The sequence below is a fragment of the Saccopteryx bilineata genome, chromosome 2 (assembly GCF_036850765.1).
Source record: "Saccopteryx bilineata isolate mSacBil1 chromosome 2, mSacBil1_pri_phased_curated, whole genome shotgun sequence".
Classification (NCBI taxonomy): domain Eukaryota; kingdom Metazoa; phylum Chordata; class Mammalia; order Chiroptera; family Emballonuridae; genus Saccopteryx; species Saccopteryx bilineata.
In genome coordinates, this window is record NC_089491.1 from 266,043,904 (window position 1) to 266,069,835 (window position 25,932).

The following is a 25,932-nucleotide window of genomic DNA, read 5'->3' on the forward strand; positions in this document are numbered from 1 at the left end:
CTGAACGAGAGGGGTCACAAAGGCTAAGTGAAGTGGTAGCCGGCACCTGGGCCGTAGGAGCTGTTGCTAGCAGCGTTCACACACTGTTGTTGGGTGCGTGGGGGTGCCTGCAGGTCCTCCCCGGGAAGCTCCAGCTGGCTGGGCACCCATACACCCCTCTCCCATAGGGCCACTGTTCCGGGTACTTCATATACACCCTTTTATGTATTTTTAGCCTCATTGTTAGGGGCAGGAAACCGAGGCTCTGGGAGGCTCTGGGATGTGGAGTGTCCTGGCGTTCAGGGGCAGCGATCTCTGCTGTGCAGCCCAGCCAGCCCCTGCACAGCGGCTCCGATCCCCCAGGGACCATCTGGATGGCCTTTGTTCCTGGGGTTCCAGTGGTCCCACTGGGCCGCTCCCTCTCCGCTCCTGTGTATCTAAAGAAGCTGCTGCGTTAGAGGGTTTTATGGATGGGGCTTCGCTGCAGCCTGGCTGGGTGGGCGGGAGGCGATGCTTCCTGCTGGAATCTGTTTGTGCCTCCAGCCTGTCACCAGATGTCAAGGCCAGCACAGGCCTGCCCCCAAAGGTCGGGGCTGCGGTCATTTTATTGGCCCGTGTTTTATCTGTCTGCCCCGGGGCCCACGGGGAGGCTGTTGGCTTTGGTGAAACCACCCCAACTCAGTCAATTAACTGCCACGGAAAACACTGGTGACCTCCCCGGTGGTGATGGTGCGCAGGGGGATCCCCGCCGGGCCGCCGAGCCAAATTCCCGTTTGATTTAATTACGCTCTCCTTCAAACGGCTCCCTGTCCCACTCCAGCTTCAACTGGCGGCGGGTTTCTTAATTTGCTGTAGTAAAATTGTTGGCAGCTGGTGCTGCCGATGGGCACGGATGCCACACAACCTCCGGAGCGGAGGCGCTCAGAGCCGGGCCGGCGGGCTTCCTGGCTGCGTGTCCCCAGCAGTTGTCTTTCCTGATGGATCCTCTGCGTGCTCTTAAAATATTTCCTCGTGTCGTCATGGGCCAGACACAGACGCACTGTGTGCACACGCGGGCGGCGGGCAGTCACATCGGGTCGATACCTCCCGGCCTCCGAGGGCGCCTAGCGCTCCTGCCCGCTCGCCTGCCTCCCGCCCGCCTCCTGCCCGCCCCAGACAGAGGACCCATCACCCCACTTTAATGGACTTCCAGAGCCGGTTATTGACAGGGGCAGTGATTTCTTTCTAGAGTGCTCTCTCTCGAGAGGCTTCTTGTGGTCGGAGGGGGGAGTGGCCTGGCTGGCGTCTCAGTGGGGTGTATCCCTGAGCCCCTCTGCCCACCTTGCTTCTGAGGGCGCCCACCCTGGGCTGGGTGGCCCGTGGGGCCTTCCCTATAATTATCTCTCCCTGCTGCCCCGGGACCCAGGTTGCCCACAGGGAGAGGAGGGCAGGGAGCCCCAGGAACGGGGCTGGCCCAGGCATCTAGAACTGGCTGCGTTCATAATATTAAAAAATATGTATTGATTTGTCTTCTTTATTTAAAAAAAAGGAGAAGTATAATGAAAAAGCCGCAGAGGGCGGAGAATCCTGTCAGGCACTGGAGCCCCCGGCTCAGCAACAGGCAGCCTCGCTCCTGTGCCCCCTGGTGGCCTCCCTGGTAAAACGGGTGTAGGAACCAAGTGCCCCCTGGGGCTGGGGACTGTCGTGAGGCCTGTGACCTGGGAGGGGGGGCAAGAGAGAAGTATCTCTCCTTGACTTTCTCCCGTCAACCCCGGTCCTATTCCCTAAAGGGAACCACCCTCGTGCCCCCCCCCCCCACTGATAAATTAAAAAATGAAAGACGGGCACGTAGACCCACACGTGCCAGTGCGTCTCTCATCTTTACTTCCACAAAGTGGAGCTGGACTGCCCTGGCTCTTGCTGTCCTCGGTGCTGTCGCCACGCACGTGGCCAAAGGCAGGGGTCTGGTGAGCCGGGCAGGGGGTCGGCAGACATCTTCCTGCCTGCTCCTTGTTTGTGCTGGTTTTCTCCACTGTGTACATATCTCGGCGCCTCTTGTGTATTGGCACGTAGAGATTGCCCTTCCCTTGATGGCTGCCTGGAGATCGATACCACAGAGAGTGGAAGTTTGTGTTGCTCAGCGTCTGTGGACGGGCACTGGGAGGCCCGCGGGTAGGTTTCTGGAGGCTCCGTGCCAGAGCCGAGAGGGGCAGCAGAGGGACAGGAGCCCCACGCACTGTCTCACACGGTCCCCGTTTGCCCAGGGCAGAGAAGATAGGGAGACCAGCGCTGCTGGCCACTGGGCTGGTGAGGCCACGTGGCCAGACGTTGTCATGGTGACTCACTGGGCATACAGGCCAGCCCTTTGTCCCCTTGCCCCTTTCCCCAGTGGTCTGTGAGCTCAGATGAGCCTAGAACTGGGTATTGTCGATGCTGGTGTGATGAGGCAGGACCAGGAAATCACAGGAAGTGTTGGCTGGTGGCCATGCTGCTGGGACCTGGCAGAGAGGTGGCTGTGTGGGGAAGGAAGGCTTGTGCCTCTGTGCCCACCCTGCTTCCTTTCCACCCTCATCTACATGGTCCTCCGGGGAGGGGGCATGGAGGGGGCATGGAGGGGGCACCTGGTGACCTGGTCCTGCCTAACCTCCCACCCTTAGCCAGTGGAGGGGATGTTGGAGTTCAGGACGACTGGCTTTGGGCTGGAGGTGAATAATCCAGAATGACCCCCTTTTCTTGTGACGTGACCTAAACAGGCCCTGCTATGTGTTGTATGGTGGGTGAGGGACAGGGCAGCGTCTCCTGGCAGAAGCCACTCACCTTGCCCTGTGCTCTGTCCCTAGGAGCCTGATCAGGTGTATGAGGGCATCACCTTCGATGACTTCCTGAAGGTGGGTATCTGGAAAGAGGGAGTATGTGGGTGTGTGGCCGTGGTGGGGACTTGAGGGGACCCAGCTGGTCAAGAGACTGGCGTCTCTGTGGAAAGGGGTCGAACCTGGGCGTGGCCTGTAAAGCAGTTTAAACTGGTTTTACTTTTTGATTGAAAAAGTGACAGTCACACGTGGTCAAAACAATTTAAGCGGTCCAAAGGATGTACAATGAAAAACTCCAGTTCTCTCCCATATGAGTCCCTGTTCACAGCTGGAACCAGGGTTCTGGAATGTTCTGTGCCTAGATGCCTGCCGTCTTTTTTTTCAGAAGCACACACCAGGTGCCTGAGTGTGGCCCCGCCCCTTGCCTTTCTCCTCCTTTGCTTTGCTAGACAGCTGCCCACTCTTGAGCCTCCCTGGTGGACTCTTCAGCGCCCACTGGTGGACATTCAGGCCTTGCACAGGCCTTGGCTGTCACTGAGGAGCCTCTCTGATAGGCAGATACCCCATTGCAGGGAGAAGAGCCCCACCCCACATCCCGGCTGCCCTCTGCCAGGCTCTTTGGCCCTGAGCACCCCACCATCAGTGTCCCCAAACCCTTTCCAGGAGTTGAGGAAGACAGGAAGTCAAGAGGACTGTGTGTGGAGTGGGACTGGGGACTCTGGGTGGCCACAGCCCCATGGAGCGGAGGGGCGGCTTTCTGGGCCCTCCTTCTGGTTGGCACACCTGGCCTGGCCCATCACCAGCACAGATAACTGAGACAGAAGCTGCAGGCAGGTCTCTGGTCTTGGTCCTTCACAGAGGCATCACCCAAGGGCTGGGCAGGGCAAAGAGGATAAATTCCTTTTTTGCCTGAGAAATCAGCTTTCTCCCTGGAGGCTGGGCACATGGCATGCCTTTAGCCCAGGAGACCTTTACTGCCCAGCTAGTGCCTCCCATCCTGAGTGCCACCAGCTTCCATGGTGACCCTGTTGTCACCTGCGTTTAGCAGAAACCATCCTTGGGTGTCCAGTTCTCTTTTCCTGGGAATGTCTTGTGCACCCAGCAAGGGTCCGAGCCGCTCACCAGGAACCAATCATTTTCTCTGCCTCCTCACATCACTCCCAGAACAGGTGCAGGAGTCCACCTGGGGACCATGGGTGTGATCGTGGCAAAATCTGCCAAGGACTCCCTGCCACTTTGGTTTCCCCCGTTCTCAGCCTTGTGGCCGTCCCTGGAGGTGCCATGGGTGACAGCTTGAGAGTTTATAAAGTTCTTACACAAGCAGGGAGACCGTGAGAAGTCACTGCCCACCACGTCCCTCTGTTCCCGTTGGCATCCCTCCTGTCCTCTCTCCATCTGGGGCCCTTTTGGGCCATGTGGCCAAGGAGCTGGTGTGCACACAGCCCCGGGAATGGTGGGGCATTGTAGGGTGGCAGGTAGGGTCTGGTGGCCTATGTGCCCCTGTGGACCCTGGCCAGGAGGCGCTGTGGCCGCACGTCCGTAGCAGGTATGTGGTGATGGACCTGGTCTTTGGGTGGAAATCCTTGTCCTTGGTGCATGTAGAGCCTGGGTGACCTTCTATCCCAGGGGAGCTATAAAGACCAAACTGTTGTCACCTTTTAATTAAGGACGATGGTTTAGTGAAACCTCACAATTGCACAGCCCTTAAGAGTTCATGAAATGCTTCTAATGACGATTCTGTTTGGACCTCCCCCAAAATTCTGGGCTGTGGGTGGCAAAGGAGTTGTAATAGGGCTAAGGAACTTGCATGAAGTCACAGAGCCCAAAGTGGTGGGTGGGCTTCAGGTGACTTTTAGTTGGGAGCTTGGGTTTATTATTACTTAGTAATAATACCTTGCGGTGACAAACTCAGAGGATCCAAACATCAGAGCCAGGTTCAGCAGCATCAAGGCAGGTGGAGAAGTTCCTCTCCCTCAGCTGGTTTCCCCGCACCACGCAGGCACACGGAGGTGGCGGAGGAGGAGGGTGGGGAGAGGGATCAGGGCTTGATTGGGTCAGTGTATGGCCCTCTCACGCCCTCCGACCGTTTTCAGATCTGGCAGGGGATTGACATCGAGACCAAGATGCACGTCCGCTTCCTTAACATGGAAACCATGGCCCTCTGCCACTGACCGTCGCCTCCCCTTGGAGAACTGCAACCGGCACGGCACGGCAGGGCAGCCTTCCACAAGGCCCAGGGCTGTGGCTGCAGCTGTCGTTGTCATCAGCATCCCTCTGCTCACCCCACCCCCCCCAGCACAGGGCATGGTGTGTGGGACGTTCACTGTTTTTATCTCCAGTAATAAAAAAAGAACAGGGTTTGTTAACGAACGTGGCTCCTGTCTGTTCCTCATGTCCACTCGGTGGCCTGGCTATTTGGTGGCACGAGCTGAGTGAGGAGCAAGCAGCAGCTGACCTGAGTTTGAAGACTGGTTTGGAAGAGGGGATTTCCCCCCCTCCTTTTTGGGTTTATTTTGGTGACAGGTCTACATGAGCGCTGCGAGATTGTCTGCCTCCCCTATCTGGGGCAGCAGGGAGTGCCTGTGCCGGCTGCAGTGACGGACTGGCCTGCTGGGGGCTGGCCGGCTCTGGGGCTCAGGCTGGGGTGCTGCGGCTCCTCCTGGCGGGATGGGCCAGCTGCAGGGGCCAGCACTCGGTCCCCAGCAGCAGCCGTTGTAGACCAGGCACAGTGGGGGAGGTGACCGCTCCAGGTAAGCATCTCCCACAACTCTCCTAGTCACTTGATTTGGGGGGTGCGCTGTGAGTGGGGGGGGGGGCAAGGAGCAGAGGTGGTTCACCTCAGGTGGTGGCTGCGGCCTGTGAGGCAGCAGAGGGCTGGCACGTGTCACTTGTGTTGCCGGTACATGGCGCTGAGATGGCTGGTGCTGACGGCAGTGGGTGCAGGGCTGCCGTGGCGGGGCAGCTCCTTGGTTTGCATCCCAGGTGTCTTCTTGGTTGTCACATTAATGACATGCTCAACTCCTTTATTTTTTTAATATAGTTTTTTCCCCCATTGATTTGAGAGAGAGAAGGGGGAGAGAGGGGAAAAGAGAGAGAGAGAAGCATCAATTCATTTCACTTAGTTATGTATTCACGGATTGGTTCTCATATGTGTCCTAACTAGGGGCTGAATCCACCACTTTGGTGCGCCGGGACAACGCTCTATCCACTGAGCAGCCTGGCCAGGGCACGGCTCCTTTATTGACACTCACTGGGAGGCACCATTCTAGCCTTTTAAGAATGTTCTCCTGGGAATCAGCAACTGTTACTGTTTGCATTCTCGAACTGGTTTTTTAGGATTTTATTTATTCAGTTAAGAGGAGGGAAGAGTGAGAAGTATCAATTTAATTGCTTCACTTTAGTTGTTCTCTGGTTGCTTGTCCTATGTGCCTTGACCCAGCAAGCCCTCCTTTGAGGTCGGGTTTCAAACTAGCGACCTCAGTATTCCAGGTTCACACTTTATCCACCGCACCACCAGGCCAGGCTGCATTCCCGCATTTTCAGTTCATGGTTCTGCCATTAAGCATGCCTCCTAGTACTTTGTCGTATCTACGCACTGGGGTTCAGACGGGCACCCAGCCTTCCCTTTCCTGAGGCAACCACCTAACTATCTGTTTCATGCACAAAGACGCAGGTACGTTGTTTAGGATGAAGTTAATGCCGACATTTAAATTTAAAAATCAAAACAGAGCAGCAAGGAGTCAGTGAGAAGTGGGGATGGTGTGAAGGTCCGAAGTCCCGAGGGTGGCAGACCTGGGTGACCACGCAGGTGAGAGGGCGACTGAGGCTCTTGCCCGCATCCCGTCTTCGTCGGCAAGTGGCAGGGTGGGGCAGGCGTCTGGACCAGCTGAGCCTGAGGAACGCGACCCTGGGACACCTGAGGTGGACTGTAGCCTCCACTCTCCCCAACGCCAGCAGACAGTGCCAGGCTGCTGGCCCAACCTCTGGTAGGTGACGACCGCTGTCGGAAGTCACTTTTGGAGCTCTACATCCTAAATTAGCACTAAATTCTACCAACCTTGAAACATTCAGAGCGGCAGGTCATGAGTGCAGGCCTCTGCTTCCTGCCCTCCAGGGGCCACAACCTAGTGAGAAAGGCCAACCTTAGATGCTGGGTCTCCGTGGCCAGGTAGTCTCGAGGGTGGTGGAGAGAATGGATGGGCTGCCCCCTGCTGCCGTGGCTTGTCTTGCTCGTGTCCCTGGGTTTCCTGGCCACCAGCTAGGAAGCTGCTGACGGCCCGGCCTGGGGTATCTGGTACTAGTTAGCTCTCATCCAGGGCACGTCTCCAGTTGACAACCCGCAGCCCTGCAGAGGCCTGTGCCTACCTCCCTCTGCGCCCTGTCCTTCCCAGAGCGAGCGAGGTGGGCCCTGGTGCTGAGCCACAGGGTCACTGGCATGGACACCATAGGCTTGGGTTTTCTGGGTCGCTCCCAATCTGTTTCAGTTTTGTTCTCAACAAAAGCAGTTCATTAATGTAAAGTGTTTTTATAAATAACAAATCTCCCACCAGCCCCGGTACCCTGAGTGTGAATTTGGGAGATGTGGGCATGCATCAAATATTTCCACTTGTTTGGACTGCGGAGGGGGTGGCCTGGTGTCTTTGAAGCTTTGGGCTACCATTTACCTTAAATAGTTAATTAAAATGAGATTTATTCACTGGGAGCCCGGTCCATGCTGCTCAAAAAGAAGCTAATTTGTTAGTCACTGAGGGGGTCCTCTGACGGTCAGGGTGAGCTCTCCCACCTGGCCCCGGGGCACTGTGTCTGTGAGGCTGGACTGTGCTCATTCGGGCATTGGGGGGAGGGGGAGTGACCAGGGTTGGCTGTTAGTTGGTACAAACCTAGAAATGCCCCACAGTCAAGTGGGGCTGCTGGCCTTTAACAGGTGGAGGGTCGTTGCTCTGGGCACAGGCTTTGCGGTGGCCTCTGGCAGCGTGGTGTGTGTGGAGGACAGAGGCAGGTGGCCTGCACACACTGCCTCCTACCTGCTGGACTAGCAGGTGTGCCCGGGAGGGGCTTCTGGCTACACAGACCCAGAGCCAGGACAGCCAACCCCTGGTCCCTGGACGGGCCTCTCATCCAAACAGCCAGAAGCAGGTGGTATTTGTTCTGAAATCTGTTCTAAAACAGGCAAGTGGTAAGTCAAACAGGTGCACTTGTTAACAGCCTTCCTCCATCAGGAATGATACCAGTGACTAAAAGGAAACAGGAATCAATGCAAAGTCAAATATTTGAAGGAAGCTGATAAGTGCTCTGAGGGCCTCAAGCTGCAGGGGCAGAGGTCTGGGCAGGGGCGGTGTCCAGGTGGCAGGGTGAGGTCACTTCTCTATGCTTTCTTTACCCCGTAATCAGGTCGCAAACGGGATCTCGTCCTGCGCTGCCATATGACTGAGAGGGCAAGTTACTAGAACTCAGCTTTTGGACGAATTCGGCAATTTGACACAAACAGCAATTTGGTAGGTTTACAAAAGGGCTATGTAATGGAAATCTAATACGAGACGCTCAGGGGAAACATTCTGCAGCCATGTTAAACATGAATTATGGATAAGGAAACGGAGTGAGATGACAGCAGCTTCCAATTTTGGCCAAGCACCCTCTTAGGGAACGAATTATTGCTAGACTTTAACAAAACAATCCCATTATCTTCTGGTCCAAGGGACCGGGACGTTCTTTGTGTGCTTCGCTAATGGGAGAGAGGTCACATATGTATTCGATCCTTGTCCCTGAGCAGTTGAACCTGTCCCCACCTGGCTGCTTTAACAAGGCTGGAGCTGAACTGTGTGGTGCCGCTGCAGAGTGAAAACACCGAGGCTGCCTCTGCGAGGGCTGTGCTCCCACCCAGTGCCCTTGGGAAAGCCTAGGGGAACAGGGTGGGAGGGGCTCGGCTGCTAACACACCTCCCAGGGCTCTTCCAGGACCAGAGCGCGAGCGCCAGCAGGGGTTCCGTGGTGGAGGGACGTGGCCCCAGCAGGATGAAGGCTGATGGCCACATATAGGGGCTGCTCGTCCCATGAACCTGCTTGTTGACCAGGACACTCAGTTCCGGTCTGCACCCAGGAGGAAGGTTAGGGGATGTGCTAAAAGTCTGCTGCCACCTCCAACTTAGAGAAATGACAAGGCAGCACCTGTCCTAGCACTGGGCGAGGGAAGAGAAGACAGTACACGTCAGGCTCAGTTCTGGGGATGGGGACCATTTTCCCTCTCCTCCCAGGGAAGAGCAGGTCCCGGTGCTGAGCCATCGAAAGGACGCTGCTGGAAGCCCGCACTCGACATCAGAGGCTGCAAGGGAGCCGGTGTCCCCATGGCAGCCGCTGGGGCCTGGCGAGAGAGCCTGCCATCGTGCATCGGAGGCAGCCCCGGCCAAATCGCCGTAGGCCCCTGCAGCAGCAGCAGCCAGGCAACCATCTGGCCTGGCCGCACAGGGTGAGCGGGCAGGGCCGTGTGGCTCAGCACAGGGCCTGGCTGGCCAGCTCTCTCCACTCAGGGCCGCAGCTGCTGCCCAAAGCAAAGGCCCTGAGTCAGGAGGGGGAAAGCAGCCCCTGCCTGAGCCCACAGGCGTGGACCAGCCTGGAATGGCAGGCCATCGGACTCAGGGGAAGTCGAGGACCTCACCAGGGGAGGCCATTTCTCTATAACAGTGGGCAAGGTTGCAGTGGCCAGTGTTTGTCATTTAAAAGCATTAACCTCTAAAATGTGGGGCCTCGAGGGGGTCGTCAGCTCTCCCTCAGAGGAAGCGCTGACACTCCTAAGCGGGAGCTCTGGCTCGATGCCACCTCTGACCCGCTGAAACGTGGCCAGCCAGGGTGCGGCTTCTGCTCACCGCGGGAAGAGGATGCCTGGTGTCTTTCAGCATGAATTATTGCCTGGGCAACGGCGGCACCGAGGCAGCACATGGCCTGGATTGAAAAGCACAATCTAGTGGCAGAGATGAAATTCTCAGAAAAATGCCTTGATATACAACTTCACATATAATTTTGTAGGTTTCTTGGATCCTGGGCTAGGAACCCTGTAGTGGTGGTTCTGGGTAAAACTCTGGACAGTAAAAGCAGACCACCAGGCATAGTGAGAGATCCCCAGAGCTGGGGAGAGCTGTGTGCTGGGCACTGATACCCTACGCCATGCAGGAGGTGACAAATAATTTGAGCAGTAAATAAATTTTAAAATTTAATATTAGAACCAACACAGACACATTATGAAGTAGAAAGCAACAGTCCTATGTTTGGAATCAAGACACAGGAGCCCGGGGCCGGGCCCTCGGGTTCCCCCACAGCACGGGGAGACAGCGGGGACCAGTCCGGGACACAGACGACTACAGATGACACTAGCTCAGACCCTGGGAAGAGGTTCCCTCGGGGAGCCAATGAGGAAGAAGGTAAGGTGGCTGAGTGGATGGGGGTGGTCACAGGCCCAGACTTTTCTGCTGCTGGTCAATGTCGTGTCTCAGGGAACTTTGAGCCTTTCCCCACGGGGTCGACCGCTTCCAGGATGTGCAGTTTATAGCAGGAAACACTGACCGAGGTTGGCCTGCTCAGAGGTGACAGCTTGGGTCCGATAAACTTTCCTTCACAAAAGCCAGGCACTTGTCATGAATGGGAGGTAAGTTATAAACAGGTTGGGGGACATAGACACATACCCCGAGCTTGTAACATTTTACTGGACCAGCTGCTGGCAGTGTTACCTGTCTTAGGCTTTCTGAGGGGACAACATAGTTCTTCTGTTAAGTCACAACTCCTCCCATCCCAGCCTCATCTCCTGGGTTCTGATGTTGTGCTTCCATTGTTACCCAGGTCCAGAGGTGATAATTTTCCATTTTGATTTCCTGCTTTAAAACCCAGTTAATACTGGAGTGTTTGGAATTTGCAGGTGTATGTTTTTTATTAGTTAGCTCTTTGTTTGGTTGCCAATGTTGTTGCATTAGGATGGGGGGGGGGGTGTCATGAGTCTAGCCTGTATGGTATCAATCTCTGTGCAGGCTGAGATTTTCCTGGTGATCCTCAGCCACGGTCACTTTTCTTGCATGGCCTACGGGTATGTGAAAAGGTACGACCTCCACACACATCTTTTGGATCAACTTGTAAGTTAAGTAAATCCTAATGCTTAAGTGTTCTTATTGCTGTGACCCACGGATCTCGTCTCCTCTAGTCCTGTCCGTGTTCGCTCTGGCACTGGGCAGGCCTGTCGGGAGGCTGCCGCCAGAAACAGGGTAAACCAAGGGACGTGCTGGTTTGAAACAAGCTATCAAACCGGACCGTTCTCCATGGTGGTTTTAGCTCGGTGGTTCCTCTCCTCACCCACCCTGTTGTGGAGTCACAGTCCAGCCAACCCCAGGGTGGCTGTCTAGTCAATGATTATGTAGAAAATATCTGCTCTGTATCACACGTCATACACACAATAGTAAGCGAAGCAGTCATTAATGAAGAAATGGTAGAAATATATAGGGTGATTAAAAACCATGTGCAGCTGTGTGGAAGGTGCTGCTCAGCCCAGGTGATGCTGGGGGGGGGGGCACCCACGGGATGGGCGGTGCTGGGGCCTTGTAGGCTCGGTGGCCAGCAGGCAGGAGCAGGGCCCAGGAGGCCGTGTTCACAGTGACAACCTGGCCCTGCCCTGCAGTGTCCACCATGATGTCCCAGAGAGAAGGGAGCGTGGCTGGGGGTCACTCCTGAGCCAGGAGGGAACAGACGCAGGGCGGGAGAGGGTGGGGCTGGGAGGAGAAGGCAGTGTAAATCTGAGTCATCAGTGTGGGGAGCTCAAAGCCATGGCAGAGCGGACAGAGTAAGATGAAACCAGAGCAGGTCGAACTGCTGAGAGGCAGCCAGAGGAAGTATCCACACAAAGCACACAAAGGGGAAGAGCGAGGGCATCCAGGAATGTGGGGTCACACGTGCACCTGAGGGCTCTCCTCCCCCAAACCTGACAAGGTGGCAGAGCTCCTGTTTTCCAACTCACAGACCTGGTTCTCCCTGTTTTCTCTGATCCCTATATGCTCTCGTAGGGGAAGGCGAGCGCGAGGTCGTAGCTGTGCCCCGCCATGGTGTCGCAGGATGAGCGGCAGATGGGGATAGTGCTCTGGAAGGCCAGCTGGTCCACTGCAAACTCGTAGGCGTGGATCAGCCCACGGTGCCTGGAGAGACAGACGACTCTTTGCAGCAGGCGTGTGGCTGAGGCAGATAGCAGCCCCCGTGCAAGCCCGTGGGCCCACAGGTGCTGGTCCCTCAGCCCTGTCTCGGCACATGAGGCCAGCCTTTCCTTTCTGTGTCCCAGCCCCATGCAGCTGTCCTGCAGAAACAGACTTTGTGGGGAAAACTTAAAACAGGCACTGAGCACACTGTTTGCTAGTATCACTCACTGTTGCGTCTGCATTAGGCTGTGCCCGAGGGCACACCAGAGAGGGAGTTTTGGGGGCAGTGGGGTTCCACTATAAACCCACAAGTCTGGACCACCCCTGCCCAGCCCACTGACCTCCTGTGGGTGGCGAAGCTGTCCAGGTCCGAGTTGCGCACCACCCTCTCATAGGGCACGTTGGCCGTGATGAGGCGGTGGCTGTTGAAGTTGATGTGACGGACGGGGTGTCTGTGGCACAAGGGAGAGCACCCGTCAGCACCCCAGACACCGAGTGCGTCCGGCCCTGCTGCCACGGCCTCGGCGCTGGAGCTACGAGGGCTTCTTCCACAGGGGAGCAAACACCTCGGAGGGTGGTCTTGACTTAGCTCCCAAAGCTAGTTTGAGCCAGGCCACACTCTATACACAGGTCTGAATGCCCCCAACAACTGGGTGTGTGGTGGACATAACGGATAAACTTGGCAGCACATGGCAGACAACACCCGTCTGCCAGGCTGGCCTTGGACAGGTCAGCCAAGCTCCCCGGGTCGGGCGCCCCAGCGGCGGGCATGGGGACCCTCAGTCCTGAAGTCAAGGGGCACATGTAGCCCAAATTGTGAAAGCACATTCTGGAAATCTTGGGATGAAATGTTCATTCTAAAACCTTTCCTCCATTACCCACTCTGGTCACAGCTGGGAGCCGCAGCCTGAAACCACGTCCTGTGAAGCCCAGGGAGGGCCGTGCTGGCCAGGTAAGACGCATGTTCCCACACAACAGCTGGCACAGATGGGACACAGCACTCAGCCCGTGGGGGAGGCACAGTGTGGGAGGGGACACGAGGGAGTTCGTTCACGCTTCTTGGCTAGAGCAGAGATTCTCTTGTGAATAATGAGAGTCAAAGGGCAGCCAAGCAGCCCCGTCCGCCCAGGGCTTCGCTAGGAGCCCAGTGAGGCAGGCAGTATGGAGAGCAAAGGGTGGTGTGCGCGAGACTCGGCCCCACCACCAGAAAGCAAGGGACAGGAGGGCTGAAGAGCTGAAAGGGAACAGTGAGGCACGCCAGACAGTCCGCTGGCAGCTGGACCAGAGCCCAGGAGAGAACCGCCTCGGCCCTGAGCACTGCGGCAGCAACTGAAGAGTGAGGCTTCAGCCTTGTCTAGGTGGGAGAATGGCTGTGCCTTTACAAACCAGTTAGGAGGGCCTGCCTGGCTGTACCAGGCTGAGCCGGCCCTTACACAGTTCAGAGGGGCTCTTTCAAGGCCAGCGGTTTGGGGTGTCAGTGTGCAGAACTTTTAACTGCCCTGTGGCACCACCTGGTGGCAACTCTGTGCGGCACCACAGACAAAAGGCAAAGGGAACTGTGTGGGTTTGTGGAGGAAGAAAGCTGCTGGCCGTAGCCCTCGCCAGCCAGCCCTGCCCTCCGGGGAAGAAATCAGTTTTCTCGTAACCTTGCCAGTTAGTCTTAACTCTTATACTATAAGAGACCACTATAAGATGTAGTTCACACTGTTCCCCAATGTATAATTATTTCCCATATCTCCCACTATTTTCCCATATTCTAATGAGAATTTCCTGCACCTGATCTGAAATGGACAACGAAGCCTGCTGCCTCCTCGTGGATCTAGTGACTAGACTCTAGTCCAGTGGTTCTCAACCTTTCTAATGCCGTGACCCCGCAATACAGTTCCTCATGTTGCGGTGACCCCAAACCAAAAAATAATTTTGGTGGCTACTTCATAACTGTAATTTTGCTACAGTTATGATTCGGAATGTAAATACCTGATATGCATTATGTATTCTCATTGCTACAAATCCAAAATAATTTAAACACAGTGATTAATCACAGTTAGTCTTAACTCTTTAAGTAAATATTTATTACTAATGGACCTCCTTACCTGGTGTATTGGGGCTACCATTCCGTAAATAGCTGCTTAACTAATGGATCTGTTTTTTCCAGATTAATGGCAAGTTTTCTATATAGAACAGTGTGAACTACATCATAGGATACACTGCAGTTTCTGCACAGCATGGTATCTTTCAGGGCTCTTTCACACTATAAAGCAGCGGTTTCTGTGGTGGAATCCACATCTCATGTACTTCAATGGGAGACCCGTGGATTCCGCAGAAGAGAGATCCCCCGTATGGCAGAAATGCAGTTCCGACACATTTCTTCCTCTCCTATTCAAGTCAGTGGGAGGCCGCAGCAGATTCCGCTCAAATATAGAGCATGTTGCTTAATTTTTTCCACACTAGAACTTTTCCTAGAGCAGAAAAATTCCAAAGGTGGAATCCGCCACCCCCAATAGACTTCTATAGGAGGCAGATCTTTTACACTGCAGAATCCGCACAGCAGATTCCTCAGTGTGAGGCCTCTTTCAGTCTATTGGGGGTGGCAGATTCCACCTTTGAAATTTTTCTGAATTTTCTCATTCAGAATATGGGAAAATAGTGGGAGATATGGGAGATAATTATACATTGGGGAACAGTGTGAACTACATCTTATAGTGGTCTCTTATAGTGTAAGACCGATGTAGTTCACACTGTGTAAATGTATGGTGCTTTGTGTAAGTGTAAGCTGCTTTGTGTACTGTGTAATGATTACACACAAAGCACCTTACACTTACACAGTATTGTTTGTATGGTGTGTATACTGTTTTTACATTATTAACCTTTTTTACACCAGCAGGCTGTCTCGCAGGCTCTCTTGGCTCTCCGCCTCTTGCCTCTCCGCCTCCTAGGCTTCTGTCCTCCGGTGCTTGCTGCACCCGCTCACTGATGACGTCAGCAAGCGCCGGACACACGTAATGCGCTGCTATGGACGAGCAGCCGCACTGCTATGGACTGTGGAGCGTCCCCCCCACCCACGCCCCCCCCCCCGCTTCCCCCGCCCCTTAGGCCCCTGACGGATGATGCAATTACATCTGCGCATGACCGCAGGCATTCAGTTTGGAATGCACGTCCATAATGGCGTGCGTTCAAGCTGAATAGCGCTGCTGCAGATGGTAGTGCGGCGTCTCAGAGGCTAAAGCCATCGGAAATAAGTATTTTCCGATGGCTTTAGGTGACCCCTGTGTTTTGGTCGTTTGACCCCCGCCGGGGTCGCGACCCACAGATTGAGAACCGCTGCTCTAGTCCATTGGGATTTGCAGGGCTGGGCATGTGCTGTCCCCTAGTGTCTTTACAGTGGCACTAAGGGACCACTGCAGAGAAGGCTTGTGGCCTTTTACCCTACCTGCCTCAAAACGGGGTCCCAGGTGGATGTGGGTAAGTTGGATGCCCCTGCTCCAGGCTTCCTCTGCTTTCAAGGTCAGGAACAAGCTGGGAAATGTTGGCCCACTTAGATGTACCTGCACCTGTTAAGCCATCTGTCTGTGCTTGGGGTATATCTACTTTTCTCCTGAATGTTCTAGTTAAAGGTTGAGATTGCAAATTCCTCCTAGTTCAGGCCAGAATACTTTCAGGCCTAAGTGCTCTTCTAAACAGTGTGAGGAAATCACCTCCTGCACGTTGAGAGTGGAGCGAGGTGGGCCTGGCCAGCCCGCCTCCCACTGCCACACCGCACCTGCACCTCAGTCGAGGAGTCCTATGCAGCCTCTGCCCGAGCTGGGACTGAATTACGGCCGTTTTAACAATGTGAGAAAGGAAATGCCTCTCTTCTGACCAGCTCCATTTCTGAGCCAGAGTTGCGTTGTCTGAAAATGGAGACAGCAACAGCAGCTACCTCGTGGGGTGACGGTGAGGGGGGTGACCCCCAGGTGGCACGGAGCAGCAGGCCCGCTCTGAGGCCCACTAGCATCCTGTCCTTATAGAAACCCCGAGAAGCAGCCTTACCTGGAATGAACCTCCCAGAGCTTCTGGTTCATCCGATAGTCCCACAGCGACACCAGGCCCTCCTCGCCGCCACTGACAATCTTCCAGTCATCCATCTGGACTGCAGACACGCCCAGCTGGTGCGCAGAGAGGGACAGGGCGATCTGGTCGGTGCGCAGGTCATGGATCCTCACCCTGGAAGACCCCAGATGAGCAGAGATTGTAAGTAAAGCTTAAAATAACACAGTCCTCCTCAGCGGCACTGGTTGCTCTATGCACAACAGTCCTGTGAGTACAAAGACTATAAAACCTCTTCAGTTGTAAACATGTTAATACCAATACACACTGTTATCTCCTAGTGTATGGTCATACAGAGGAGGCCAGGATGCAACAGATATGAACTAGTTTAGAGCCCACATATGTTTAAGCAGAATGACTTAAACGTACACTGGAGAGAAAGGCTCAGGACAAATCCAGGAGTTGCCTGTCACTCACTCAGGGAAGACACCTGTCCTGGACGCATGTCCACATAGAGGGAGCTGAGACCTAACAGTGCATCTCCGTGGGTGTCAGCCACCGATTTCTGTCTCAGCACAGAAATTTTGCTGCTGGTGTAATATACTGTTAAGGGCAAGAGGTAAACCAATTACGCTTGTTTGCCACCTGAACCCTTACCTGGTTGGGGAAATAGCACTTTTTGAGTATTTAACTCTGTAATTCATCACCATCTTGTTAAAATTTGGGAAAGGAACAGCTATAGTGAAGAGTATATGGACACTTGGCAGTCACTTACCATGACTGTTCCACTTATCTAAGTATCACTGGCCTTATAATCATCTGAATGTGTTTAAGAACCTCTTTAAAAACTATTTTTATACAAGTGTGTGCTGACCTTCCACATAAGGATACATTAGTTAATAAAATAGAAATCTCTTATCCACCAGAAACTTCAACATACTTAGCTCCTGAAATAAGCCACATGAGCTAAAACAGAAAGTGAGAAGACTTCTGTGGAGGTGGACTGAGCAGACCCACGCTGTAACCTATCTGGTGGGGGCCCTGGGCAAACATAACGCAAGCGTGGTCAGCGTGACCACAAGCATGTGTGTGCCACCAAAGATGTGGTGAGAAGGGGTGACCGGGAACATGTCCCACATTCTCAGTTACGTGAGCACGCACACACAAATCTATTGTCAGAGGTCAGAGAGAAAATTATTTATTTATTTTTTTTTTTTTTTCATTTTTTTTTTTCTTTTTTTCATTTTTCTGAAGCTGGAAACAGGGAGAGACAGTCAGACAGACTCCCGCATGCGCCCGACCGGGATCCACCCGGCACGCCCACCAGGGGCGACGCTCTGCCCACTAGGGGGCGATGCTCTGCCCATCCTGGGCGTCGCCATGTTGCGACCAGAGCCACTCTAGCGCCTGGGGCAGAGGCCACAGAGCCATCCCCAGCGCCCGGGCCATCTTTGCTCCAATGGAGCCTTGGCTGCAGGAGGGGACGAGAGAGACAGAGAGGAAAGCGCGGCGGAGGGGTGGAGAAGCAAATGGGTGCTTCTCCTGTGTGCCCTGGCCGGGAATCGAACCCGGGTCCTCCGCACGCTAGGCCGACGCTCTACCGCTGAGCCAACCGGCCAGGGCGAGAAAATTATTTAGAACCAAAATTCTATACCAAGCTTACCTATCAAATTTAAAGGCATAATTGGGAGATTTTTTGTTTTCTTTCAACAGGAAAGGACTCAGGGTGAGCCACCTGTAGATGCCCCTGAAAAAGTGTAGGTCACTGAAAGAAAGAGATGTAGCAAAACACCAGGACTGTGAGCAGCCACCACGCAGCAATGCGCAGAGCAAACACAACACAGAGGGCAGGGCTGCAGTGAGACTTACTGTGTCTGCTGGGGCAACACGTGCACACAGGACAGACCCACTTCCAGGAGTCCCTGGGCTACGAATGAACGAGATAGGTTCTGTACATTTGTTCTTCAGGTGAATTTGTATGGAAGTTGGAACAGATATGTTTACCTATTAAATGCAACTAAGATGTTTGTCTTAAGTATTTTTACCTTTCTGTGCACATAAACAAACATTTTCAAACCTAAAGAACCTATCTCATTCGTAACCCATGGACTGCCTATATTAAGAAGAACTTCAGACAGGTCACAAAGCAAAACTCAATATATGCTGCAGGCAATAGGTAGCAATTTTAATACCAGGCAAGGGATTTGAGAGAAAAAGCATTAGGAGAGCATACTTTAGAATGATGAAAGGTACAATTTACTATGTGTGCAGTAAAACCCAGGGAAAAAAAACTTACATGAACCTATTTTTTAAATTTGATTTCTTGGATCATTTTAATATATTCAGGTTTTCTATTTGAGTCATTTTTTAAAATTTCCAAATTTGAAGACTTACATGAATAAATGGCTTTCCAGGAGAATAAGAATGACTGAAACTGACCTCCAGGGATAGAAAATCCAAATGGATCAAGTAACAAAGCGCAAACCGTGTGGAAGAGTAGCTGGCCCAGCCTAGAAGGACCAGCCACCAGGGTTGTGGCCACAGCACCACAGGCGGGAAAGCGTCCCGACTCTCCCATAAAGCCAGCGCCCTCTTCCCAGAAACCCGATGTGGAGAGGGGTGAGAGACGGCTGTGGCCTGGACGGGGCTCGGTCTGGCCCAAAGCAAACACTAGCCGCACGCATGCGGGCAGGCCCGTGACATACAGTACAACACACTGTACTGTAACAAGTACGGTAAACACGGTCATTTCCATGGATGCTGAAATATAACACTGATTCCTAATAAAGAGTCTTTAAAAAATAGTGACCTACACTTTTACCATTAATTCACATTGTTATAAAAAATTGGATATAATTAGAAAAAAATGAGGTGAGTAAATTCATCATTAGAACAATCCAGTAGTAATTCAGAATGAAATGCAAACTAACCACTATATCTTATGTACCAACAACCACTGGTTTTAAAAATGTAATCAAAGATCCCACTTATAATAGCAATTAAAGGCAAAATACCCTATTCTCATCTTAGAGCTCTAGCATATATCATAATAAATCGTAGAGGGCTCAAAGTGTTAAACATAATCAAACAGGGAAGGCCTTTCTGAATAGAAAAAAAACGCAGAAGTCATAAAGGACACTATTTTTTTTTTAATAAATTTTTATTAATGGTAATGGGATGACATTAATAAATCAGGGTACATATATTCAAAGAAAACATGTCTAGGTTATTTTGTCATCAATAAAGGACACTATTGATGACTGTATATGAGTGTGTGTGTGTTCCCCTCATGGGGAAACGGGTAACCAGAAGGACTGGCTGATGCCTTCAGATTGACAGTCAAGATTGATGACCCAAAATTAAAATGAGAAAAGTAAAACAGTGCACAGAAAAATACTAATGCTTTTAAATGTGTAGGATGTTCAAGTTCACTGGTGATAAGAAATATTAGGAAATAAGACTAATGCAGTACACCACCTGTGCCCTGGGTACCCAGCAAAGATAAAGGTTGGTAGAACGCTGAGCCCCTCCATGTGGGAGAGATCTGGTGGGTGGTACTTACGTGTGGCTGATGTGACCACAGATCCCTCTCTGGGAGTGACTTGGTAATATCCATCAGAATAAAAAATACTTCACTCTGACCTAGCAGCCCTGCTTCCAGAAACTTATCTAGGCTACATCTAATATATGTGTACAAATGCACACACACACAAGGCCATTAGCCACAGCACTGTTTTTTGCAGCAAAAGATGGGGCGGGCTTCTGTTTCAGACAACTGTTGACCGACTCATTGAAGATCACTTACTACTGCTGGATAAAATACAACTAACATCCTTTTAGATGCACTGCTGAGCTCACAAAATAAGCGACTTTCCCAGAGCCCAAGCTGAAGACGCGCCTGGAGAGCCAGAGCTGTCCTGTCAGTGCGCATGTGCGGCGGGGGTGTGGCTGTTGGCAGGTGCCAATCTCAGAAGCCAATGGGAGTGGATCTCACCTTGATCCAGGCCCACCCACTAGGGCTGGGAGTGAGGAGTACTGAGAGTCCTGCTTTATGAAAAAGCCAAATAAAACTTGTACAAATGAAAACATAGCCCCCAAAATTCAATTCACTAGCTAGGCTGACCAAGTTTGTGAATTAGATGCTACATCTGACAAATGACCTAGAATGGGGCACAGACACTAAAATGAAAACCGTGAATAAAAGGTTAAGAGACAGGAAGAAGATAAAAGGGCAGTTCAATATGTGCCCAAAAGAAGGCACAGAAGGAAAAAACTGTGTGGCAAAGAAGTAATATTCCAATTGTTAATGGTTAATGTTTCCACAATTAGAGGCATACACTCGATGAGCAGTGATCAGAATCAAGAGAAATACTAAGAGCATCATAAAGTGGGAATATGCAAGAGTCAAATGAAGTCTTAAATGCAACCTAAGGAAAAAATGACATTACTATTAAGGAATAATGATTAGACTGACAGGAAAAATTAGAAACATTTAAGTTGTCATGAATTTGAATGGCACAATTAACCATCTCTGTCAACTGAGTGCGATTAAAGCAATTATGGAGCAACTGGACAGTGGAGCCCATGCAGCCATTAGAGAACAAGGCAGATCTACATGCACTGACAGGCAGCCATCACCAAAACACTGCTACACGTCCAGACCATGGGGCTCCAGGTGACAGGTGGAGGGGCTATATGCTGTGCATGTGCAGACACCCTTTAGAAAAGGCTAACTTCCCAGAATACCAACTTCTCCCTATTTATGTGTTTAATCAAGTTAGAATTGCATAGGTTACCTGTTTAAGTAAAACTGAAAAATTTTAAAGCAAAAAATCTTGAAGGACAACTCCAACAGGTAGCAGTTACTTTGGGGAAGAGTAGCAGTTGAATGAGGGAAATATCGGTGGCTTTTACTTCTAGACACAGCTGTGTTTAAGAAACAAGCACTCACTGACTGGAGAGGCACGGGGGCCTTCAGAACTGTGGCCACGTCCTGGTTAAGCTGGGTGGGGCACACACAGGCACTGTTACTCTAAGTCAGTGGTTCTCAAAGTGTGCGCCCTAGAAGATTTCCAGGTGCACCCTATGGTATTCCAGAGAAATATGTGCCTGTTGGGGACCAAAAAAACAACAGAGTTTTTGGAGTTTATATTTTTGGGGGACAGAGGTGTGGGGAATTGGCTGTAAGCTGACAGTCTGCCCAAGCCCCCACCTCACTTGCCTGATTAGGCTGCAAAAGGCTGTTAAGCTGTGGTCCTGGATTGTTTATACTACCCCCCCCTGTTCCCCAGAAAGAGTGGAGGCAAGTTTCTTCTATCCTTTGTTTGGTGTAGAGTTAAGATGATATGTATGGTGGGAGTTTTCTGCACTCAACACAATTAAGAGTAAAAAGAGAGGAATTCTTCAATGTATTGATGAGGAAATGAGAGTTTGCCTTTCAAATATAGGCCCAAACATTGAAGAAATCGCTAGGACACATTGGGCTCATGTTTCTCATAAACCTAAGAATGAAAAAACTTAATACATTTGCACCGGGACCTGCCAAATTTACTAAATCTTACTAAGACTGTATCTATATATATAAAAAGATAACTTTTTTGTTTATTTTTAACCCCTTTTTTACGAATTCTAAAAAGCGTAACTCAAAAAATGTAACAAAAATGTTTTTAAATGTCAAAATTTAATTTTGTCATTTATTTTGTTTAATTACCATAAAAGCATGCTTGGACTTTATATTTCTTTTAATAGTTGACTTAATTATTATAACATTTCTCAAATTTGTATATAGTGTGCCTACACTTATTTGTACGATTTTAGATGTGCCCCAACTTCAGAAAGTTTGAGAACCACTGCTCTAAGTTATACACACACCCGTACGCATGTTCTGTTCCAAATATGCATGTAGTCTAAGAGCACAAAGGAAAGGTCCATGACTTCTTCCTGGCTGGGACATGCAACCAACTAGGAGGCACATATTAATGGCGACCTCCATTACTCCAGCACGCTGTTCAACCCCCCCACTTCCCAGCAAGCGGTGCAGAGAGGACAGGAGACGCACTGGAGAGCCATGGTCTCCCATCAGCACTCAGTCTCAGCACTGGTGGCTGTGGAAAGGGACAGAGGTCTTAGTGCTGTAACGAGAACTCTGCCTACAGCTGCCACGGCTGCTCCACTTACTGATGGGGGCCTGAAAAAGATGCAGGAGAAGAAAATTCTAGCCCCAATACTTTTCAGTGCATATTTGGTTAACAGGGGTCTATTCTGCTGTGGTGATTTTCATAAAGAGCCCCTCTGTTGAATATTTATACTCCATAATTTACAGTTTGGCTGTTAAGGAGACAAAGGCAAACACGAATTTGGTCCAGAAGTTCAAAGTTTGCCATCTGTTTTCCTATTGTATTTAGATAGCAGCATGGATGGCTCCAAATAAAATAAACAAATATACCAAAAGAAACAGCACTCATGTATTTTGTGTCACCAAGGAGAACAAAAATGGGCCAAAACAGGCTTGAACTTCTCCCCATAGGAAAAAAAAGGAAAAGCATTCACAGGACATCTCCTTAGAGAGGCAACACTTTGGCTTCTTGGCGACAGAAAGAGCAAACACCACAGTGTGTGAAGTCCATGCGAGCCATTCAAATTCACATTAAGAGCCTGGTGTCTGCCTGGAACACCTGACCATGCGCGGCACCAACCCGAGCTGCAGTGTAGCTTGGCAAAGCCTGAGTCCTCAGCACTCAAATCAAATGCTTGACGCTGGGAAACAGGTAGCACAGCAAATGGGCACAAATGTACGCCAAGACAACTGATTCCAGACAGGAAGAAGCCAACGTGAGAGTGTGAATCTCTATCTAGCGTGTACTCATCAACTCTGCCCGTTGAAAAGAAAAATAATTGGTCCGAAAGCTGTAATTGTATTATGTTTAATATTCATGGTTGGGTTTGGTGGGCTGTTCCAACACTCCCTCTCTCCAGCCCCTCTCTAATGGAAATCACACCATAGGAGTCTGCTCTAGCCCGCCAATTAAAACAAAAGACACCAGAACCTTCCAAAGACTCCAACAGAGGAGCATCCATCTGATGGGCAGGAAAACGTGCTGGAACGGAGAGGGAGGCACGCTCTGGTTGGTCCTGTGCTGAGAGCTTTGAATAACTTATTACAACACTTGCAGATGGAGCAGATACAACATTTACACCCCACTCCCCCCCACTCCCTCCCCCCAACAGCAGGCGGCAGGGCCAGCAGCACACCACAGCTTTGTGGTTGTCAGGGCAAGAAGGAAGCTCTGAGACTCTTTAATTGGGGGGTCACAACTCAGGGCTAGCTGCCCATTGCTTTGGATTAAATAATCCCATATAACATTAAGGCAAACTGTACTAGATGGCAGAGATGAAGCCTATTCCGATGCCGGCTCGGCAGTTTCATTAAGAAGGACCTGACCTTCAGGGCTATATTTCTATCCAGAAAATAAAGGGAACAAGCAAGAAGGCATTAAAACGCAGGCTTTTAAAAAAGACCAAATTAATCAAAACTAGTATTTTTTTTTAAATCAATACATGATTCTGTTTTGTCTCATGGAACCTGGGCTGTTAAAGAGGATATTAAATATAACCTTATAAGCCAAAATAGTTTTATGTATATAACACTGCTGATGGCCTTTAAGTGTAAAAACCATCCCTGTTTAATCTAACTAGGCTATGCTGAGAGCTCTCTACTTAAAGTTGTGTCTCTGATGCTGGGTTCTCTGTATATTGCCCATAAAGAGTGACAGGTCCCTTGGACTGACCACTCAGCCGCCCTGGACCACTCTCAGCCAGATCAGTATTAGATGGCCTTGAAGAACTCTACCTGACCGAACCGTTCTTTGACCCCTAACAAGCCAGCCCGTGCTACTACCTATGGACAGAATAATGTATATGACAGTGTTTTTCAACTGCTGGTCCGGGAAAGAATTAACCTGATCATGTATGAAGATCAGGGCAGTTAACTCTTTCATGAACCTGCGTTTGAAAGACACTGGTATGTAACACCGAAATAAGGTACATGACCCCTCAAATTGGAAAATGTAACTTTAATATCCTTTTTAATTTTAATCAGGTGAATATACCTAAAATAACCCCTCTACTTTATGGTCAATTGATTTTCAACAATAGTGCCAAAACAGTTCAATGGCGAAAGAACAGTCTTTTCAAGAGATGATGCTAGGACAATTAGCTATCCAAAAACAAGGGGAAGAGGCTGGACTCGTGCCTCACACCATAGATAAAAATGAACTCCAAATCCACTGTGACCTCACTGTAAGTACAAAAGTACAAAACAGCTTTGAAGAAAATGGGAGTAAATCTGTGACTCTGAGCTAAACAATGGCTATTTCAGTATGATACCAACAGCACAAGTAACAAAGAAAAAAAAAGAGATGAACTGAACTTCATCAAAATAAAAACTTTTGTGCTTCAAAGGACACCATTAAGAGAATGAAAGACAACCCACAGAAAGGAAAATACTTACAAATCATATCTGACAAGAGACTGGTAACCGGAATACATAAAGATCTCTTATAACAATGAATAAAAAGACAAATAATCCAATTTTAAAAATGGACCAAGACTCTGAATACACACTCATCCAAAGAGGCCAAAGAGCACATGAAAGGATGTTCAACGTCATTAGCAATCAGGAGAATGAAAGCTAAAACCAAGGGTTCTTGACTTTTTGTTTGATTTCTTTGCTTATCACAATGAAAGAAGACTTGAGTTGGGGTGGTGAATGGACAATGCAGTTTACAGATGATGTATTAACAGAACTAGTACACTTGAAACTTTATCTTATTAACCAAGTCACCCTAATAAATTTAATAAAAATTGTTAAACACCACAATGAGGTACCACTTCACATGCATTAGGACAGCTATAATCAGAGACAATGGCACACACTGGTGAGGATGTGGGGAAATGATAACTCTCATAATAGCCACTTAGGAAGAATCTGGTAGTTCTCAAATAGTTAAGCCCAGAGTAACCATATAAGCCAGCAATTCCATTTCTAAGTATACATCCGAGAGAAAGGAAAACTTACATCTACACAGAATTTGTACTTGAATGATAAACAGCATACATAATAGTAAAATATGGAAACAACCCAAATGTTCTTTAACTGCTAAATGAAGGACTACAGTATATTCATACAATGGAATATTATTTGGCTATAAAAAGGAATGGGGTAGTGATTCATGCAACAGATTTATCTTAAACATGCTAAGTGGAAGAACCCAGTCACAAAAGGTCACATCTTATACGATGCAATTTATATGAAATGTTCAAAGCAGACAGATTCTTAGAGACAGAAAGGAGATTGCTGGTTGCTTAGAGCTGGAGGATTTGGGGAAAATTTAGAGTGACTACCAATGGGTACAAGGTTTCTATTCAGAGTGATGAAAAGGTTCTAAAATTAACTTGGTGATGGGTATAGAACCTTGTGAACTTTACACTGCATTGTACAATTAAATTGGTGAACTGTAGGTATGGAATTTTATCTCAACGCTGCTAAAAGCAGTGGGATTTGTTGGTTCAGTGAATGTTGCCTTGACAACCCACTAACATGTCATTGCCCCCCCCAACTCTTGAGTCTCCCCAGCAGAGCCCTGATAAGCCTCTTCATTCTAGATCACCGAATTCACTGGAAAAGAATGAGCAGATCACAGATGAGAAGACAGAGCAACAGAATGGGAAAGCACCTCACTTAGCACAGCCCTCTACTGCCAACTCCAGCGTTTATTTATATCATTTAAAAGTAAGGGAGGGTTCTCATTCTGGCCAAAATGGAGTAAGCCCAACACCACCTCTATCTTCTGGTGACTACAAGCAAAACCCCTGGACAAAACCAAAAGCAAACACCTGAGGACTGCAGAGAGCTGAGACAGTGGGTTGTGGAGGAGGTGGGTTGTGAAGAAGGGTTTCTCGTTCCCCTCTTTCCTCTCT

The 25,932-nt window shown here is 50.3% G+C and overlaps 2 protein-coding genes across 2 annotated transcripts in view; one reads left to right on the forward strand and one right to left on the reverse strand.

Annotated features, from left to right (window-relative positions):
- TESC (tescalcin) overlaps positions 1–5,138 on the forward strand; it is a 46,548-nt gene extending 41,410 nt beyond the window's left edge. The window contains exons 7-8 of the mRNA XM_066255059.1: positions 2,799–2,846; positions 4,862–5,138. Coding sequence (XP_066111156.1) covers positions 2,799–2,846; positions 4,862–4,939 — 126 coding nt within the window. The 3' untranslated portion in view covers positions 4,940–5,138. The remainder of the gene's footprint in view (positions 1–2,798; positions 2,847–4,861) is intronic.
- Positions 5,139–9,958: 4,820 nt separating this feature from the next.
- FBXW8 (F-box and WD repeat domain containing 8) overlaps positions 9,959–25,932 on the reverse strand; it is a 117,860-nt gene continuing 101,886 nt past the window's right edge. Inside the window, exons 9-11 of the mRNA XM_066260489.1 lie at positions 15,958–16,131; positions 12,270–12,380; positions 9,959–11,931 (exon numbers count right to left, since the gene is read on the reverse strand). Of these exons, the coding sequence (XP_066116586.1) occupies positions 11,787–11,931; positions 12,270–12,380; positions 15,958–16,131 (430 nt within the window). The 3' untranslated portion in view covers positions 9,959–11,786. The remainder of the gene's footprint in view (positions 11,932–12,269; positions 12,381–15,957; positions 16,132–25,932) is intronic.